This window comes from Chaetodon auriga, chromosome 23 (assembly GCF_051107435.1).
Source record: "Chaetodon auriga isolate fChaAug3 chromosome 23, fChaAug3.hap1, whole genome shotgun sequence".
NCBI classification, from domain to species: Eukaryota; Metazoa; Chordata; class Actinopteri; order Chaetodontiformes; family Chaetodontidae; genus Chaetodon; species Chaetodon auriga.
Window position 1 is genome coordinate 9,136,911 of NC_135096.1, and position 21,839 is coordinate 9,158,749.

General features: G+C 43.2%; 1 protein-coding gene across 1 annotated transcript in view; it reads right to left on the reverse strand.

Annotated features, from left to right (window-relative positions):
- LOC143315799 (protein FAM184A-like) overlaps nt 1-18,374 on the reverse strand; it is a 38,759-nt gene extending 20,385 nt beyond the window's left edge. Inside the window, exons 1-10 of the mRNA XM_076723228.1 lie at nt 17,793-18,374; nt 9,747-9,824; nt 8,415-8,549; nt 7,993-8,091; nt 6,431-6,637; nt 5,813-5,986; nt 5,559-5,720; nt 4,996-5,131; nt 3,800-3,981; nt 3,536-3,721 (exon numbers count right to left, since the gene is read on the reverse strand). Coding sequence (XP_076579343.1) covers nt 3,536-3,721; nt 3,800-3,981; nt 4,996-5,131; nt 5,559-5,720; nt 5,813-5,986; nt 6,431-6,637; nt 7,993-8,091; nt 8,415-8,549; nt 9,747-9,824; nt 17,793-17,957 — 1,524 coding nt within the window. The 5' untranslated portion in view covers nt 17,958-18,374. The remainder of the gene's footprint in view (nt 1-3,535; nt 3,722-3,799; nt 3,982-4,995; nt 5,132-5,558; nt 5,721-5,812; nt 5,987-6,430; nt 6,638-7,992; nt 8,092-8,414; nt 8,550-9,746; nt 9,825-17,792) is intronic.
- Nucleotides 18,375-21,839: the final 3,465 nt, after the last annotated feature.

The window sequence follows — 21,839 nt, forward strand, 5'->3', positions numbered from 1 at the left end:
CCTCCCGCCAATTAACCAGCACACCTGCAACTCATCCACTCATCCAGCAGCTCTACACTCCAGTCTTTGCCAGATCATTCAGCAGGCCGGTGTGCTCTTTCGTTTGTCAGTATTTTCCTTGCTGTCTCCTGAAACCAGCCTAATTTAGTGCAAGTTCTTATCCTTCTGTGATCCCAACCTGCATTACCCAGTGTCCTGCCGGTCTGTCATCCGGCCAACAACACAACTCTCTCCGTCTCCATCATCTTTTCAACACAATTACAATGAATTGCTGCAACCTCTCTCTGCCCTGCTTTATTCCACACAGCACATGGAAATTACTAATCAATTAGTCAACAGACAGTAAATCTGGAACTATTCTGATGATCAGTTATTTCAAGTGTATTTTCAAGTCAAACATTTGATGACTCTAGCTTCTCAAAAGTCAGAATTTGTAACCTTTACTTGTTCACATTCGACTTTATTGAATCTTTGCGTCGGTATCCTCAGGTTCTGAGAACTAGGACATTTTTATTATCTGATGTTTTATGAACTAAACCATGTGTCGAGTAAATAATCAGATTAAGCAGATGGAACGATAGTGAAAGTAATCCTTAATTGCAGGCCTTGTCTTGACCTGCTGCTGCTGCGTCCCATGAGACAATCCAAACTGTTGACTGACTCCTCTTGACTGAACTGAAGCTGCACATTTCATGCTCCTCAAGCAACAGACAACAGCTAACAACAGTCTAGTGAGTCGCAGTTCACGGCAACAAACCCGCTACACGGATAAATGAATTAATCTACACCCACAGCAGGGCACTCGGCTGAGGGGAGATTACAGATATGACGGCAAAGCCTGGATTCTACCGCCATCTCATCTGGCCTTAAGTAGACTGTCTGTAGAATTAGTCATTTCATTGCCTCAGTTTAGAGACCTGTTAATATATTTGGACAGACGCAGAATTGAAATGTAAACGAAATGCTAAAAATGACCAGTTGTGTCTTATCTTTACATCTCCACCCTCACTCAATCTACTTCTCTAATTTCCAAATGAAAACAGACATTAAAGATGATGAGGTACAGCTCCACTCCGGCTTACATAATATTTCCCTTTTCATCATCTCTCTCTGTCCATCCCTTCTCTGCAGTGCTCTCTCTTTCAGGGAATCTATCAACACATACCCACATGCTCACACACCGCTCTCACTCGGCTCGGAGGCAGGATTTAATGTCAATGAAAATCAACCAATTAGCAGTCAGCTTCAAACGGCAATGGAACTATGAGCTCAAGAGGGGAGGAAAGAGAGAAATGTTATGAAAGACGGGAAATATGGGAAGAGACAGAGAGAGGGGGATTGAGTCCAAAATTATTTAAAACTCAGAAAGTGTGTAATTATTTCTGAGGCAGAAAATACGTCTTCATTTTAAATGAAAAGCTGTAACGTTAAAGGAATAATCTGGACCTTCTGAGACAAAGCGCTGAGTTACTGCACACTGCGCTGCCTTACTGCCTCAAAGCTACATTACTATGGACGTCAACAAGCTCCAGTATGTGTGGGAATCTTAATGTTCGCTGGATGCAGGTGGAGCCAAGCGAGCGTGAATGAATATGGTGTAATGTGCCGTAAGGGCTGCGCGAGTTCCTCCCATAGCATGGTATCAAAAAGAAAAAAATAACGGAATGCAGCCTAATTAAAATGTTCTTCGTTCTAACGTTCCTTGAATTCCCTGGATGCTTTCTATAGAAGAAAAACAAGTAATGCAGTGGTTAGATTAAGGCTATGCTTTATTGCTCAAATTATGTGCTTCACTTTGACAAGAGAGGAAGATTTGGGGGGATGAGGAATAAGCCAAGAGTTTGGCAAACGTGTTGGTGTCTAATGCAACTTTGGCTGGAGCTGCTGGAGTGTGAACATCCCCAAGTCAAACAAAGAGCAGGACTGAGCTGCTGTCATTCCTCTAACTCTGATATAGCTGCATCCTGGCTAACAGATATCCATAAACAGGACACGTGTCGGTCCTGAAAAGGTATTTCTCTTGTGTAAGAAGGCTGATCACATGACCATTGCCTTTGGACATAACGCTTGGTTACTGCTGCAGGTAGTAAGGCAGCTAGCCGGCCGTGCTAACATTATGTTAGAGCTAATAAAGACAAAGTTTAATCCATTCTCACGTTTGCTCTCGTGTTTTAGATTTTTGAAAGAGTACAAAAAGGATGCCAGTCTCCAAACTCTTGACTCTTGACCACGCTGCAGGTGCTTAGTTAGAGTTACTAAACTACGATTGGACAGTTGCTATTCAGAGGGGTTCAGTGAAGGGTCACGTGCATTTACCTGCTGTAATGAAAGCAAATCCCACCAACCTCGCTCATGTGGTCTTTAATTAAAAATGACTGCAATTGCAGCCGTACTTATAATGGGATTAAAATCACTGACCAGTGCAGGTGATGTGTAAATCCCCCCACCTGCCCTGGAGAAATAATTGTCTTAAATAACTCATCCTGTTGTATAATGTCTTCAGCAGCTCAAGTCTGTCAAAACAACCCTGACGATGTCATAGTGATGTCATCAGGGTTATCTTAGCTTGGGCTTGGACACTCATCCACTTTCCCTGTTTACAAGCATTTGTTGAGGGTAATCGAATGCTGCTTGGTAAATGAATTTGACCTGCGTTATTTTATCTGACGTCGTTGCTCCTTCGCCAGCAGGGACATTTGTATTCCCTTCATGCTGCTCCTTTGAACTCGGAGACAGAGAGGAGAGGAAAAAAGGAAAACCAGAGGAAGAAATGAAAAAACAGACGACAGAAGGAAAGGCGCAGAGGGAAACACAGGGAGAGAGCGATGTTGTTCTCACGTCTGAATGTTGACCTAATTAAATGCACAGTCGGTTGATGGAGCTGCTCATTTCTTAGAGATGCACGTTTCTTCAATGACTGAGACCATTTTGCTTTGAGGGGGAAATTTAATTGCTGATGTTGCTGCACTGAAGAGATACAAAATCCTGAGAGCAACACTCAAGAGTTGGAGCTGTGTATGTAATTAATGTATTTATATGAAAACTGGTCACTTCAGTTATGGCCATTTCCATGTTTTGTCACCATGAGGTCCCAGTTAATAATAATAAAGTTAATAATAATACATATTATGTATAATAATAATAGTAAGATGATCCCAAACAGATTTCCATGGTCCATGTTAAATTGTGTCCACATATCTTAAAATAGTCTGACCGCAAGAGAGCAATTCCAGCTGAGCTTGTGATTTTTCTGACGTTGACAGAGGGTTTGATTCACTCACACAGCAGTATGTAAATGTAGCATTTGGCCATATGATAACACCGGCAGACACAGCCGTCCCAGCTGTTCGGCCTTTAAGAATACACTGTGTCTGTCACTTCTATGGCATTTATCCAAATCAATGTGTAGGTCTCATGGATGCAACACCATCTCAAATGACTTGATTTACTCTTTCCTATTGCCTGTGTGCATTTATATTTGTCAGAAAACATGAGCACATTGAGGTCAATCACTCCATACTAACATTGGACTTACCGCCATGAGGAGTTTCTTCTCCTCCTCCTTCTCCTGTTGAGCCTCTTCACTCATGGCCTGGTGTTTCTCCTCCATTTCCTCCAGCGCTCTGACCTGGGCCTCTCTGAAACGAAGCAGCTCCTCCTCATAGTGCGCTCTCAGCCTGGAGAGCTCCTTCTCATAACCCTGGTGCTCTTCACGCAGAGACTGAGGACAGACAGAGACTGATTCATGACCTGTTTTACCCCACACACTGGACTGGGATGAATGAAGGGCTCACCGTACCTGTTCGAGCTTGAGCACTTGCTGCTTGTGCTGTTCGTTGGCGGCCTGGCTCTGGTTGAGCAGAGCCTCCCTCTCCTCCTCCAGCCTGCTGATCTTCTCCTTCAGCCGGCTCTGCTCCTGGTCCAGGTTCCTGATGGTTGCCTCGTGGGCCATCTGAGTGGCCTGCAAGGAGCCAATCTGACCTGGGAACAGTCAAATCAAAATCACTGACTCAAAGGAGCAGTTCTCACTCTTTTAATACAAATCTCCACCACAGGCAACCTCTAAAACTGATTGGAGCATTTGGCATTATTATTGCTTTACTGCTGAAGCAGTTTCATCAAGAAGTACTGAAACCAGGGTTGTTGAACAGGAGGCGAGCTCTCCCCAAAGGTGTCAGCTCTTCAAAGGTTCCCCTGAGAAAGACGCGCTGCTCATAACACTGGTAGAGAACGGGGAAATGGGATGGAGGAAAAAGTGCGGTGCATTTTTCACTGAAATGAAATGGACAGAAAAAGAGCAAATGTTCCCAAAAAGAGAAAGAAGTCAAAAGAGGGTTTACATGACAAATGTTCCTCTTCTGAATGGATTATAAAATGTTTAATCCAGAGCTCTCAAATGGAACCAAAATTCTTCCCAAACAAGACAGTTTACAAGAGGGCTTTTTTTAGATGGGGCTCTTTTTCTGATTATTATTCTGGCAAGAAAAGGCTCCACGCAGACGCAGTTAAGCAGAAGGTATCTCAGATCTTCCTCTAGAGGCTAAAGGGATAACACAGGGCTGATATTTTTATTTATTCTGAGGTTCATTTCACCTGTCACTTCACCAGTGCTGACTGGGAGTTTCCATTATCTGGTAATCACCTCTTGTACCAGGAAAAAGCTGGAGAGGTTGAATGAAGTCTGGTGGCTTTGGTGAGGCCGATATAGCGGCTTTTCTGGTTAAACAAAAAGGATCTTTCTCTCTGACAAAAAGGTCCATCTCTGCAGGGATCCTTTCCATAATGATGTCACACTAAGAATAACAATGTTAGCAGCAAAAAAAGCACTTTTGGTGGTCATAAACTGGAGGGATTACACTGCAGCTAAAATGTTGTCATGACCAACAGTCATAATGGACAAAAACATGAGAATAAGACCCAAGCTGACAAACAGCAGAATGGAAAATTGTACACAGCGCTAAACTACAGCAGTGAATGGCAAGAAATGCATCTTACTGGCTTTATGGAGGATTTCAGTTGCCTGCTGTTGAACTCGTTCCCTGCTGCCCTCCAGTTCATACTCAGTGTCCTTCAGCTGCATCACCCAGATCTCCCCGTCCTGGATGGCTTCCTCCAGCTGCTTGTGCAGGTTCTGCGGCGCACACACAGAAACACACGCTTACAATTACACCACAGCAATCAAACATTTGGTATTTTAAAACCCAACCATAGCTCTCCCATCACAGCCTCCAGTCACATAAACCGATCCAGCTATTCAGACTCTATAGATTTGCCTGCAGGACCATCAGCGCATACCCCATTAGATTTCCCACCGCTCGAAGACTCTTGAAAACGTTTTCACCCTGAGGCTTTTACTTTTGCCTTTGTTTTCTGCAACTGTTTTCCATCTAATTTAGGCCACTTTCCTTCCCAGCTGAACCAAAAGAGGACTCTCATACTATTCGAGCATTGCTGGGGATACTGTCTTTGAGCACTGAGTGTGAGTATTTGTCCTCAGTTTGCCCAAAAAGAATCATGTTCATCCACCCATTGATCTGTTTGTCCACACACACACACACCTTGACAGTTCCCTCAGCGTTGGCCAGCGATGTCTGCAGCCTGTTGGTCTTGTCTCGGTTTTCTCTGGCCTCCTCCTGTGCTTTCTGAAGCTCGCTCCTCAGCTTGGACAGCGAGCGCTGCAGAGCTGCTTCCTGAGCCTGGAACTCCTTACGAAGCTCAACCTTCACATGAGCGGAGAATTACATCATCAAATACTAAATAATGCGCCCAAAAGTGTTTTTTAGTGACAACGTGACAGATGTTGCTGTTTTACCTCGGTCCTTTTCCAGGCCAGCAGGTTCTCTGTGGTGAGCTGGTGCGTTCTCCTCATGGCCTCCAGCTCCCTCTCATAATACTCCTGAGCCTTGGCCAGCTTGGCCTCGTACTCCTCCATCAGACGGACCTTATCCTTTGTTAGCTCCTCCACCCTCTCCATCAAGGACTCCACCTACACAGAGAGACGAATGAATGAAGACAAATTCTTTGACTTTTGCCTCGGATTTGAATATTAGTCACAGCTATTCTTTGGAATGAAACCACCAACTGCAAACATATTTTTCATATTTTTCCATCTTGTGTTCTTTTGAAAGATTCGTCTCTGGTAAATCTGTTATTTTGGTTCGTTAAGAGTTGAGAGGAAAGGAAAAAATGGGAATAAAATAAGGGAATGACATGCAACAAAGGTCCATGGCCAGATTACTTCCACCGCAGGTTTATATTATACTCAAAAGCCAAGTGCACCAAAACACCTTATAAGCCTCCAAAACAGCAATTACCCCATCAAGTAACTTGCTGTATAAAATCTCTACTAAAGCCCACACTACGCTTCAAACCAAGGATTTTGGCCATCCGGAACACATCTATCTTCCTTCCTTTCTCAGTCTTAGCCCACCTCTTGTCTATGGAGCTCGGCCAGTTTCTCCTGGTCTTCGGTGGAGGTGGCGCTCTGGTTTTGCTGGTTGTTGAGGAGTTCCTCCACCTCCTGGCGGTGGGTGGCCCTCAGATCCTCCAGCGCTCGCCTCTTCTCCGCCTCAAACTGGGCCTGAGCCTGGCTGAACGCCCGTAGCTTCTCCTCAAAATCCCGACGCATCTCCTCCACCTATTGAAACCACGAAACATTCTTTTCCGTTTGAATGGTTCATGTGTTATTGCCAACCGAGTCTGTACCCTTGCCAAGCTAAATACTCCTATAATCTCATGAAAATCCCTGTGCATGATGCTGTCAGTATACTTACTAGTTATTTCTCTCAGTGCCAAAGCAAGTGCTCTACACCTCAACATGTTGAAGCTGCAGCAACAAAGAAACTTCTGTGTTTGCTGTTAGATCAAAGGATTGACAGACATGAGGGTGGAAAAATATACAAAAATGTTCTTTGGGATGTGATGTCCAGTGATGCTAGCAGACTCATTCAGGTTGGTACAGAAGGCATCTCTTTGGTCAGGCTGAAGGTGGACAGTGTGAAGGCAGTGGCAGAGAGGAGGACAAGGGACAAGACCGAAGCTAACACGCACCAACCCCAGCACAGATGAAGAGATGATGAACTGAGCTCATTTCGCCACCAGCTCATCACATATAAGTTCACTTCAGGTGTTCATTTATGCCCGCTGCCATCAGACTCTACAAAAGCAGTCGCGGATGATGCCGTGTCATGTGATGGGATGCTATGAATCATGACATGGCGTGGTAAGATGATACATGTAATCATAGCGGCTTGATATTGAGCTACTCTGCAACTTTTTACAGCCTCTACGGTTTTATTCTGTCTCGTACTCAATGCTTACTGGATAACTGTATCACATCAAGGTCAAGGTTGGAACCCATATTCAATTCAACACAGTACAAAGACAAGATATTTAATGTTAAAACTAACGATCTTTATTGTTTTTTGTAAATACGCATTCACTCTGAAGTTGACGCCAGCAACAGGAAACGATCCATCCAGATTGTTATCAGCACAAAGTTCATAAGTCACTATCTGTGACGTAAGGCGGTGTATTAGTGCCAACGGGCAACCTGCACATCTGTGAAGGCACCATTAATATTAAAGGGTACTTACAGGTTTGGAAGCAGCCTAGGCTGCCATCCAGACAACATCTTTTTCAGGGACATCCCTGCCCAAGCTGTCAATCAAACTCGTCTCCCACTGTTAATCTGTGGCGCAATATGCAGCACAAATACGACAGCGGAGACCCCGGACTGTTGAGCACGTGAACTTAAATGTCAGGAAAGAATGGGAAAAAATTTCACTTGGAAAACTTCAACAATTAGTGTCCTTACTTCCCTTCCTGAGTGCTGTTCAAAGACAGGCTGATGTAACACAGTGGTTAACACGCCCCTGTCCTAACTTTTTTTGGAACGTGTTGCAGGCATCAAATTCAAAATGAATGTAATTTCAATATATTTGTGAGTGTGTGTGTGTGTATGTGTGTGTGTGTGTGTGTGTAAAGCCTTACCTCTCTGCTCATAGAAACCACTCTCTGTGTGTGTTGGGCCTCAGTGCAGAGCTGGGAATCCTCCATTCTCTGCCTGTACATCTCAAACTCTGCTAAAGCCTGACAGTAACAAAACATTACAACAGCTGCATTACATTATTTTGCAATACATTACAGCAACTGCAATACATTATGTAAATGCGCAACTGCAATTGCATGCAAGCACTGCTATATCCTACCACGAGCTCAATTCAGATTGCATTAATTCAGTTCATTAAAGGCTGCTGCAGAGCTGCGACACAACGTAACACGAAGGTAATGACATAAGAAGGAAAACGTCTCTAGAATTTACAAAGAAGCCACTTTGTGCAAACACAAAACAGTCACACCAAACATAACCAAACTAAATGAAGCCCCTGTGGTGCCCAGCAGCAGTGAATGACCTGTCTCTTCATGTGTTCATGGAGTTCGACAGATTCTTCCAGACTGGCCAGTCGCCGCCTCAGGTCTGCTTCGTCCGCCATCTTACTCTTGTACTGCATGATCTTGTCTCTGGTTTCCGTCACAATGTGTTGGACCTGAGCGGAAATAATGTGACACAAGAATTCAGCTCACAGTTGTATGTAAACAGCCAGTTTTACCATCCAATGTGACAAACATTACATTAGATTTTTTTTTTTTTTTTTCAGTTACAACTTGTAGAGGATTTCCAAAACCCACAGACAGAGTAGGTGGAAATAAGAAGTACAGTGCAAAATCAAGAAATAGATACAAACAGGAGCCAGTACAACACTGCTGCCTCCAAGAAATGTTTCTTGGCAGTCCCACTACGAAAATTTAACACTTGAAAGCAACACTAATTAAATTAACACCTTAGACCATGGTACAACAAAAGCTTCTCTCTGAAAGCAGGATGAATGAAATCAACTACATTTAAACCAGTTTCATATGAGCTTAGGTCTTGTCCTTAAATGGCCGTCAGTGGAGATCATGACTTCTGATCGACAACCTGACTTGATCTATTGCTGTGGAACCAGTCCAGGAAACCCACTGTACAAATTATTAAAAGCGTTTTGAACCCACAAACTGGTCAGTTCTGAAACTGTACCTGCTGTGATTCAGATATGAGTTGGATTAGAGGATCAGTGCCACTCTCATGTCTGTCTGTTCAAGCATGAAGCTAGCAGCTGGTTAGGGGTTAGCTTAGCATAAAGACTGGAAGCAGCATCCACGTGCAAACATTTCAAGGTGGACTGTGATTGATAAAGGGATCATTGCCAGCAGGTGTGTGCATGCACATTTTAAGTCAGATTGTTTGGTGCATGCCATTTTCAGCTTTAGTGCAAATGCACTATGCTGTCATGCATAACTAACACACTTTCTGTTGGGCTTTTCCTTTCATATGGCAGTTACAGATGGGCTCAGGAGGTAGAGCGGTCGTCCACTTATCAGATCCTCACCTCAGTACACATATTGAAGCATTCTTGGGCAAGATACTGAACCCCATGTGACAAAACCATGGATGCACCCTGCACAGTGCAGCATTGACCTGCTCCATGCAGGTGGGCGGCAGACAGCTAAAGTACACACAGTCTTGACATCAAAATGGCAGTGTGACACAGGATTTCCTGCTGCCCCTCTCCTCCCACTGTGGCACACTGTCAGGCGTGGAAAACTCTCAAGACAATGCTACTTCACTTAAGTTCTCCACCGAAACAAATCTAAAAATAATAACTTATACAATCTTAGGTGGTTGTGTTCTGTGGCGTCCATACCTCGTCCTCGTGGGCTTCTTTCAGGGACTCAATTTCTTCCTCGTGTTCGTCATTCTTGGTGTTGAGAGCATAAATTACCTGGAGACAGGAAGAGAATTAGATGACAGAATGAGGACGGGACAGGGAGCTCTTATCCACTGTTTCAATATCAGATCAATAGTTCTACAGTGAAGAGTAAAGCTCAGTTCTTCATTCAGAGTGCGGCAGAATCGATACCAATAACATCAAGAAAGGAGAGAAATAGGTTTTGCATTCTGATTAAACACAGCATTATCCACAGACAGAGGAGTGTACACACAGCTGTAAAACACATTCACCTCCCTCCCTTTGTGTCTAAAGCAGGGTTAGGTAATCGTTTCTATTTTCATTTCATCCATGGTTACTTGAGATTGTCAAGAAGAGAAAGGGATGGGGGCAGGTTCATTACAGCATGACAGCAACATCTCTGAATGCATTTTTATAAGGTCTAAGCTCTGACAATGAGATAGTTTAAACTGTCTTAATATGGGTGTAGGAAAAAACAATCGTCAATCATCCCCTCAGCTGTTGATATAAGATCTGATTGCACAAGCCTGGTTGTTTTTACCTTTGGAGTTTCATAGAAAAAGCAAAGAAAAGCCTGACTCAGGTAAAGAGAACAAACTGAGCCAGGATTACACCACATGCAAAGCTCACTGAGCCAAGACATCGTCCCAACAAAGAAGGTGGGAACGGGAAGAGCGAGCGGTGATCCCACAGCCCAGCAAAGAATGGGACAGAGGCATTAAAGCACAGCTCTGCCAAAGGCTTCTGTGATAAATGTGGATGTTTGGCTCTTTTTCACTCCTCAGTTAACACGAAAACGAAGTAAAATCCCACACGGTCACCTGAACGTCCTCCGTCGGCTGTGGCCCTCTCTGCAAACGAGCCTAAGTGAATAACATGTTGTCAGTTCTGCTTGTGCTCTCTCAAAGAATTCTAAGTGGGTTTTATATGTGCTGGAGCTAAATGATATGCAGGAGCTTTAAAAAACCTGAAGCTTCAGCAAATTGAGCCCCCCAGTGAGCAGCTAATATTCAGTCTTGGTCAGCTGAATTACAGGTCTGCTGGCATCAGAACAAGAAACTCCACAGTTTGCTCCACTTCCAGGTGAAATGAAAGGTTTAAACACTATACACAGTATGTAATGGACATACAGGGACAACAGTGCACTCACTCAGACATTCATGGAGTGAGAAACAAGACTAAACCTCAACTGTGGGATTGTCTGTTTTGGAAAGTTACAGAATTGGCCCAGCTACCCCAATTCTGTCGTCAGAAAGAGGGCGCCATCTGCCGCTAAATGACATGCGCTTTGATTGAAAGCATGAAAGTGATCCTGATGATCATAAACTAGACCTAGTTGCTGAAACCGCACTAAGTTTGCTTCATGCCCGGAGAATAAACCTTTGCAGCTAACTGTTGCATGACTGAAGCTCTGCAGCACAGTCAATCAGAGGTCGAAGACAGTTCATTACTCTATTCAGGCTTTTGAATCAAGCTTAACTGAAATGTGATGAATAAAACCAAGAAAAAATGTGGCTCTCAATGGAGTTCTTCAGGAAGGAGGCATGAGCTTTGTAAGCAATCTTTGTCAGTCGAATATGAGTTTGGACTCATTGATAACAGACGATAAAACACCACAAGCCTTGTCTTTTACCCTGTGAAGACGCTGTCATGACAGCCTAACAACAGACTGATTTTTGCTCACGTCGGCGGTTGTTTGCCTCATGGCAATCACTACTTGGGTGTTTTTATTTAAAAGTGCGTGACTGGCGGTACCTTGACGGTATATAAGCCTTTCAGCCAGCAGAGAAAGAAGTCAGAGTCACGTCGATGTTACCCTCCCATTCTCCTCCACTGTCAGCCTTTGATTCCCAGCAGTAAGTCAGCCATGGAAATGTTCCTTCAATTATACATGATTATTTTAATGACGCTGGTGTGCCTGCTGCTTTCATCTCTCTCTCCTCTCCCTTTGCTGTCTTCCTTTTATCTTTCCCCCTTTTTCTTTATCTTCCTCTCTCCCCTCTCTCTTATTTCTTTGTCTCTACATCTCCTAGGAACAAGAGTACCTCACATTACTATTTATGTCTCCAGTCTAACACGAAAGCTCGCTTCCCACAAATAATCCTTCACAGCGCAATTATTCTGTCTTAAAATGATTATGTTGCAATACAGCAATAAGCAGTGATGAAAACACATTTTCTGGTAAACTAATTCTGTAAGCTTGGACTGATGAGCTACAATAACAGTTAAACAATCAATTGTTTAAGTCGTTTATCAAGCGTGAACTGATGTAGCCCCCTGCCTCTTTTCAGCTGGTACAACACTGATGTATTTTAAGACAGTGTCGCAATATTTACATGAATCATTGTCCTCTTTTACAGCCTAATGCTCCCATGCTGATCTATGTTTTGTCATCTTCATCTCACCATTTGCCTGCTGGCCGCTGTAACATGCATTCAGGACTGACCAGGTTTCATGTTGTACATTCCTTATGTCGAACATGGAAATATTTCAGCAAAACACAAACAAACAAACAGCACAGAACTCACTTTTCTCATGTTCTGTGTTCCTTTGCACCAAACACACCCAATCAATGACACTGCTGCTGTGATCCCATCAGAAGATGGTCTCTAATATCTTAACCGTGCACTGAACAAAATTGGGAATAATTGGGAGTCTCCACTTATGACCTGCACAAAATTTGGAAGATTGACATATTCGGAATAATAGTGGAATACTCGTCTGCATGTAAACTTAGTCAGCGTGCCGTGAAATGTGTTGCTTCCAAGTTCTTCCATTTTACTGAGTATTTTGTTGGGCCAGTACAAAGTTAAGAGCGAAGCATGGGAGCTGCTCTGTTGATGACTGCTAAAACTAACAGCCTCCATGTACTGTCACTGGGACGGAAAATATATATAAAGACTACGAAAGATGTTTGGTTGAGGTTTTTTTTGGCTTCTGTTTGAATGAAGTGTGTTTTGTGGTGAGTTAACAAGGCAAGTCTGCTCGATAAAAGAGAGAGTTTGGAACTCAGAAGACGCACGGCTGTGTTTTTTAATAAGAAAAACAGGCGTAAGACTATTGCCCTTCTCTGCTTTTTGTGAGCTTATTTCATTGATTTATTTCAGCTTGTGGAAACCAGATGAAACCACCAAAAGAGTCCTTCATGACTGGTGGCGGGTGAATGAAACAAACCGGGTTCCTTTAAAGAACCGGCCGTCTCATCAGTCGTGTGGAAAGAGGGGAATTTAGACTATCATGGTGCATGAAAACATCCCAGAAGAATCTCATTTGAGTTAATTCAGCTTGAGTTCTTCCCGACCAGTTGATGGAGTCTACATGTGTGACCGCTCAAACTGCACTATATCTACAATTACACTGGCCAAAAGCCAACTTTCAAAGGCCAATTATCAAGCAGGATTTCCAGTATGAGTCCTCCGATCATCAATACGTCAACTATAAAGCTGCTCGATGAAGAATGGGTGGTTACCCAGGAGGGTACCAGCTGAGGCTAAAGGACATTTTGTACAGTCGATCGCTATTGACTGAGCGACACAATAAAGGTCAATAATGTCTGGAGTAGGACAACTGCAGCATTTGGCTTTAACAAAACCCGTCATTTTCACGAATTAAAGGACTTCTGAAGGTCTTCCTCTCTGCTTTCCTTCACCATCATGAAGTGGCACCACGGTCTCTGTTGCCAATTAGCTGAAGCACACAGCATTTACTTTGTCCTCCCAGTCTTGGTGTAAAGGCACTTTGCATCTGTCTCTGCGTTCGCTGTCCTGCTGCTGCGATGCTCCGATGACACTCGGCTTTGTAGCATCGCTACGCCACATCACAACCTCAGTCACAACCACAGCAGGCAGGAACAAGGGCACGCTGACTCCGTCTGATAGAGAAAATACAGTGTTTTCTGTGGGATGCGGAAAACAGCAGGGTACAAGCCAAGTCATGGCACAGCAAAGATATTTCGATCCAGTTAGCAATGTAAAGAGAAACTGGATCAAGTTTCTCAAATGTACCTTATCGTATTGTAATGTATTGTCTAATCAAGACTTTAAAGAAGATTCTATCCCTAAACGTGGTTTCAAAATTTGATTCACTATTTCCCATGCTTGCATAAATGTTGGTAAATGTGTCATGCTGTCATGTTCTGGAGGATTGTTGGCTTGCTACAAATCTTTACTTAGCTTATTTCTCTTATGATCACAGAGATGAAAGACTGAAGAAACACAGCAGGCTGACTGACGTGTCACCACATTTTCATTTGCTGCACAGAGTTTTTCTAATTTTTCAGCCGCGTTTTGTGCTTCTTCACTGACAGTTCAAGTGGACAATCTGGCAAGGTTACCAGAAATTAGCCTACTGACAGCTGTCTCCCTCTGCCATATGACCCTCACCTACATAATGCCTTCTTGAAATCTGCTCCAAAATCAGCATTTTCTTGTCTTCTGTCTGATCTGCTCGTCTTCAACAGGCAACAGTTGCACTTAATTAGCTGAAATGATGATTAAAGCCACTGAAGCTTGTCTTGCTGTGGACTCAGTGTGGCACTGTACTAACTCCTCCAGATGATGCAATGGTCTGAAAGGCAAATCCATGATGTCTTCTTTAAACCTTTGCAGCCACTGGCCACTCTTCAGATCACGTGTCACAGCCTGCCTCTCTGTGCCTCCCTCCAGCTTCCATTCCTACTTCATCAGACACAATCTAAGCCATTCTCCATCAGATGACCTCGGACTTTCCTCCTTTCCCCATCACCTGACTGTCACGTCCAATTACACACAGGGAAATGTTGCCAATTCGCTCATCTACCCTGCAGGAACCTGGCCTCCTCCACCCAGTCTCTAACTGCTTGCCATGTGCCTCACGCTGCTGAGTTCCATCTGATGCATTTCTTTAGATTTTCCCATTACCTGTTCTGGATCCACCTGGATTTTGATCTGCTGCCTGTTCATCACCAGTCTATCTTACCTCTTTGGATTTGTTTCCCTGTTTGAGCTGCCTCCTTGGTGTTGATTCTTGCCCGCTCACAAGCCTGTAAGCCTTAACTCTTACTTTTGATGAATAAATTATTGATCTGCACCAGCTCTGCCTCCAGCCTCTGCATTTGGATCCCATTTCTGTTGTCCTGTTCACACCAGTTGTGACAACATGTAATCAATCTCTCAATCAGAAACAGAGCAGCCAATTTACTGGACGACCATGATAATAATTGTCTCGTCCTGGGCCACATATTCCTCATCAGGTATCTTGATTGGCTGCAGGCGAGAGAGAAATAAAAGCTTTGAAATACAGCCAGCCTTGCCCAGCAAAATCAAACAAACAGGAGATCTCCAGGGATTTATATCAGTCTGCCAAATAATAATAAGAAGATCAATAAAGCATTTTATTTATAGGTGCCTTTCAAAGGTTAAACTATTTTGGTTCAGTTGGTTGTAAACTGTGTGTTAATTAATCAATTTGGGTTTGGACTGAAAAACAAGCTGAAAGTTTTATGGACGAAATGACCAATCGATTATTTGACAGAATAACCTGAGTAATAGATAATGGCAGCAGCATGACCTAATGCTGGCTGTGTCCTATTGTTTGCAATGAAAAATGAAGCCACGTGACAGAAAATGAATCCACAGATTAAAGTCTCTGCCGCGTCAGAACATCAGACGTGCTGTTTTTCTTATTCGTTTCAGCAAAACTTTAAATAGGAGCTTCTGGCCTCCATCCATTTTAATTTTGGAGGGTTGAGGTTATTTATGCGTCTCTTTGCTGATGTTACAAGGTAATGTGGGATGTCCTTCTGTGTGGTTCCTTTGAAAAATGTCCAAAAAAGGGAAGGTTCTCACATGTTCTCAGACAACAAACGTCCCACTTTCTCTACTTTCTACCTGCTCGTCCTCAAAGCACTGCTGTATGACTATTAGCGAAGGAAACAACGCAGTGTCTGCAAAGCTACAAGAAGTGCTCGCACACTTCAGCGTAAACACAATACTGGAAGCAGAATTAACGAAATGCACAACAGCTTCACAGACAACATGGATTTAGTTTTCGCAAGAAGGACCACAACGAAGTACAAAGACAGAAACATGTGAGACACACAAGGAGCAATTACCTGATGTCTGATTCACTCATCTGAAATGAAAATGTTTCCACAGTAGAGTAACACATGGCCCAAATAGAGTAATAACAGTAGAGTAATAACTAGTAAGCAGATAGCGGCAGCCTGCAGATGCCCCACACAAGCAAAACACCGAGGGATAAACCTGCTCTCAATTTTTAAAAAGCAAAGATATCTGGAGACACCACACAGAGTGCTCTCAGCTTTTAGGGAGGCTTGAGAAGACAGCAGCAGAGATGCAGTAAAATACACTCAAATTCTTCAAACTTGACAAATCTACACCAGGGATTTCTTTCTTTTGCCATGGCCACATGGCGAGCAAGGTGAAAAAGTTAAACCACTGTCACCCCAGCTGCAGAAAATTCACATTCACATTCAGGAAACAGGCATCTTTCCCTGTCTCTGCCTCTGACCTCGGGGGTCATGTTTACACTCATTGTAATTGCTGAGAGCGCCTGAATAGACTGAGCTGCATGCAGATGACAGATACAAACAGATTCTCAGAGCTGATCATATATTGAAAGATCCATAAGTCTGACTTGTAAGTCTGTGGAGTAACAAGTCAGTCTATTCTGGCTAGCAGCAGAACGCTGTCTTTGTAATTTTAGTGATGGGTGAATCGTTTGTTTTCATCCTTGCAGCTTCTATACCTGCTTATTCTGTTCAGGCTCATGTGTGCAGCGGGGGACTGAAGCATTTCCCAGCATGCACTGGGCGAGAAACACCCTGGACAGTTTGTCCGTCACCGGGCTGGCACCCACACACAGACAAACACCCACACACTCAATTTGGACTTCACCTAACCTGCATTTCTTTGATTTGATGGGCAGGAGCTCCACACAGGACAGTCCCAGTTCACCTTGATGGGTCAAAACACCTTCTGTGGACCTTAATTCTGCCCCCATTGTCCTGCCCGTCTCCACCACCGCAAATAATTTTAATCAACCACTGAATTTGCTGCATTATAATCCTGGATATTTTCAATCTATTTGCAATGTTGTGTGTATTTGTACAGATTATCCTACTATACACAGACTCTAAATCTGTACTTGGATACTATCACCATGCCTGTTATGTAAAATCTTCCATCCTCTTACTCTCTGCTTTCGTCTCCCCTTGTACAGCATGATCGTACAAACTGCTTTATTTACGTTTTATCCACCCTTGTGCAAAGACAAAAGCCTGGGGATGCCGCAAACGTAGCTGCCACCTTAAATGCTCCACTACAGAACAACACAGCATCCCTGCATCCTTCATTGGTTTCAGGTGGAGTACAAAGAAGCAGCTCTGGCAAACCCCTGCATCCCTCCAAGATTACATAACTTCCCTAAGCCCTTCGGTGGCAATGGCAGCCCTGCGATGGTAAGAAAACATGCACAGGTTAAACTGTGTGGCAGAGGGTTTATTTAGAGGAGCACATTCCTCTGGGCACCTAGAGAGCTCTCAGTGTAATCGCTCATGAAATAGTGTGTGGTCACAGCTGTCTTACAGGCAGAGTACAGTACCAGTCTGCAGAGAGTAGGAGTAGTAGGAGCCTGCACAGGGGAAGGCTGACTCTTCTGGATAAGTTTGCATAGATTCCACTTGCTGAAAAGGACAGATGAGTAACTACCACCACATTTTAGCAACAGAGGCAAACCTTGCCTGAGTATTTCATGGTGACCTGTGAATCCTGCGAGGATGCAGGGCAGTCAAATATCATCAAACCTGCTCCAGTCACACCAACACAGCTAACATTAGCATCAAGCCCCCCTCACCTGCACCAAACTCAGTGGATAAAACACCGTAAAATAGCACCACATCCTTCCTCATCAGCATGTTTACAAGTGACAGCCCATCCCACACCAGCACAACATCCCAACCTGCTCCACTACATCCTACGTCATCCATTCACACCAACACACCTTGGTCAGTTGTGCTATCTTCTTACTCATCTTCAAATGCAGGTCTTGAGTGTATTCCAGCGTCAAACTCCCGTCGTAAAACATAGTGGACGTTGGAGAGGGGGTGTATTTGGTGTTGCTAGTCGAGGTGTTGTACGGAGGCTGCCAGCCTGCCCCCGTCGCCATTTTTACGGGGAAAAAACCCAAACTCGACGCTTGAAATAAGGATAAAATGGAGCAGAGGCTGCTACGCGTTAAATCTCCCCATTGTGGCGAATGGAAGTGATATCTTCAGCGAGGGAGAAAGACGGGGAGCAGGGACAGCGGGGAGCGCGAGACCGTCCCGTCACACGCATCCGCAACGGGCGCGCGCGCTCGGAAGGATGAGAGAGGCGGAGACGAGCGCCAGATGCTAAGCCGGTGGCGCGCGCCCGGCCAGGTTCAGCTGGTTTCCGATTGAATGCAGCTTGGTGTGACAGCGCGCGTGAGGCTGCCGGGACGTTTCATTGAGGACAGAGAACAGCGGACATGTTGATGAACAGCAGCCCGGAGAGCGTCATGTTCTTCAGCCTGGAGACGCAGCAGCCTCACGAGCTGCATGACGACGCGTTCAAAGCTGCCGGAAATATGGAAGTTTTGGCCGAGTTGAGCGATTGACATAAAATCACGTCTTCCGATAAAATTACTGTAAAATTCATGTTTTCTGTTTGATTTCCATCATTTATTTGTTATTATTGTTGGGTATTTGATTCCTTTACAATCACTTTGTGACATTGTTTTTAAAATGCTGTAAACAGAAGTTTGTTTGTTATTGTTATTATTATCATTAGTAGGAGTAGTTGTTGCTAAAACAAGGCCAAAATATTTTAACTATTTTGTGAAAATGTTTGTCATGTTTACTCCTTTTATTCATGTCAGTCAATACAAAGCAGGAATGTATTTCTGTGTGCAGAAATGCATGTTTCTAAGATAAGACAGCCTTTATTGATCTCTCTGAGGGAAAATTTGTGTGTTGCACAGTGTTGTACAGCACAAGGACAGAATAAATACAGATAAATGGAGAAAACAAGGACAACAGGCTGGTCAGTGTGATGATGGTCACCACTGCTGTAGTGAAGTCTGATGGCAATGAGCACAAATGAGTGCCTGAAGTGGCATTTTGCACTTTAAGCCTGTTTCTCTTTTAACCCTCACACCTCCTCCAGCCAGAGTGATTTTTCTTTTACAGATTTTTTACAATATCATTTTTGTTCCATTTCATTCCTGATCTGATTTATTACTAAACACCACACTGTTTCCAAGTGTCTGTAATCAATTAATTGTTTCATTCGTTCTATCTTTTCTGTTATGATGAACAGAGCAATGGCATTGAAATTGCTTAGTCAGAAAACTTACAGAGAAACAATATCAGAGCAAACTGTAGCTCTTGTATGAACAACTGTCAAGGCATGGTGAAAAGATGCTAATCTTCATTGTGACTTCACTGCATTACATCACTCTGAAGATGCTGAAGCTGTGAATAGTCCTGCACTGACACCTGCTGGTGATATACATGAGCTGCAGAATGATTATTAAAGGGTCAGTTCATCCAATCCATGAAAAACACCAAAAATGAAGTAAAGGTTTGGTACATATTACTGGGTAATATCCCCCAAAACTGTGGACAATCCACAAACCTCACAGTGAACAGGTTTCTTGGCAGCTGCTTTAATCGAAATGAAATGCTTGAGTGTTTTAAGACGGCTTTCTCAAAACCTGGTCAAATGAAACCCTTTAACATAAACCAGATAACACAGGTATACAGGTGTAAAGGACAAGGCCCTGAACAACTTAAATGTAAAATATCTTCAGTGTATGAGTGAATAGCAGCTCTGTGATGCTGTACTCAGGCAGCAGTGCTTTGAGCTAAATGCTAACATCCGAATGCCAATGCGCTAACATCGATGTTCTCATCACCGACCACTCCAACCATGATGATTTTACAACACTTTATGCCAAATGTGGGTTCAGACATCCACTAAAAGCAAAGCACTGATGTCTTAACCAAGTTTACTTCAAATTCCACATATGCTGTGTTGTGTGCCTTGATCATACATGCTTTTCATCACAGTTCACATTTTGATTTGCTCATTGAATATTGTCTTTGATGGGACTCTCCATCCATTTGCCTGATGCTCAATCACGTACTTGCAGACTACTGGACGTGCATCCTAAATGGTAACCCAGATAATGTTAGTATTTCACATATTACTGACACCTCATGGGAATCATGTGAAAATCCACTGGGCTCATTTTGCCACACTGTTAATGTTGATGAAGCACCGCCGTGCATTTGCACTTGTCTTGGTTTCTAAATGAATACATCAACATGACAGCAGTGTCACAAAAGCATACTTTCAAATTAAGAGCAACAACAAGAGGATGGATGGAATGAAAACATCAGACTGAATGAAACAGGAGGACACAAACCAGAAGCTTAAAATACATTTGTATTCATGCTAGCTATACAGCAAATGTATGTTTATTGAGTGGGCCTATTTTTTTCCAATATTGCCACTGACACTGGCTTTGCTGTATTGATTTCAGAAGCTTATTTAACCGATACTGCAGATTTTATAATGCCCCATATAGAATATTACTCTCACTGGTACTACTACTACTACTGTTATTCAGCCTGTTGCCATTATTGTAGACGCTTGTATCACAATTACAAATAGTTTGTATCTATGTTTATTTAACAGGGATGGTGCATAGTGCAATTAATGCCTAAATTTCCAAATGACTCTAAGTAAGAAAACCAGTGGATGATAAATCACTTAAGGCCTTTAAAGTCAGCAGCTTCCCAGTGAACACAGCCAGAACGGCTTCATTTGAGACTCATGTCCTGTAGAGGGCACTGTTTCCTTACTAATATCACCAGTGTGAGAAACCAGGAGCAGCACAACATTGCAGTGTGGCCAGTGGTTTATTCTTTTCACATCATGACCAAAGTGCAGTAATCTATTTTCATTAGAACTGGCAACCAGTTATTTCCCCCATGCCACTGCACCATCATCACTACCACCACCACATTCCTCATGCCTCCACCCTGCATCCCACCATTTGACTGACACTGTTCTGCTGCAATGGTTTGGAGAGAAGCTCACCACTTCCCTTGTGGTGGTACCAGCGGGAGTGAACAGCTTAATTTATCTTAGGTGTATCTGCAGACACTGGCTCTGAGCTTTCAGCCCTGCCTACATTGAGCCTGCTTTGCTCGAAGCAACCATAAGCTGTTACACCAGCTTGAAATTAGTGTTCTCAACTGCTTTGTGTTGTGGCTTACTTACTAAAAAATAAACAAGAAGCTATCAACCACAATTTTGGAGACAGTGATGGTTAATGTCATGTTTTCTGAAAAGAAAACCTCTTAATAATTGTGGAAGAAGTAAGATAAGTATCTTAATAGGTAAAAGTATAAATACCTATGTATAGAAAGTACAATGTGTAATACTATATATGAGAATTCTATTTGTGTAAAAGTACACAAGTATTATCAGCAAAATGTACTTAAAGCTTCAAAAGTAAGAAGCACTCAAAGGCATGAATGGCTCTTGTCAGATTACTGTGAGAGCAGCATTTCAATGGGTGATGTGAAGCAAAGTCCTCTGACTTTACATGTTTTTGAGCAGCTTCATCTATAACCATGCATCACATTTATAAGATGATTGTGTTGTAAGTCTCGATATGCAAAGTAAATATTGACTACAGTTGTGATGTGCACGCAGTGGAGGATAAACGACTGCATTTCCCTGAGGTCTGGGAATAACAAAGCCGTTGGGAGTCCTGAGGCAGCGATGGTGCAGCTGAACGCAAAATATCAATCTTCAGAAAAAGATTTTCAGTGCGGAGACAAATACGGTCAGCAGCTCAGCTGAGTGTTTTTTTTTTTTTTGTGAACCAATTTTTGTGCCTGAATGACTCCTGAAAGCTTGGAGAGTCAGAAGTCTGACTGTGTGAGATTAGGGTGGCACACCTGCAGTATGAAGACCTTTAATATGGACTTTTACGAAAGATAATGCCAGATCC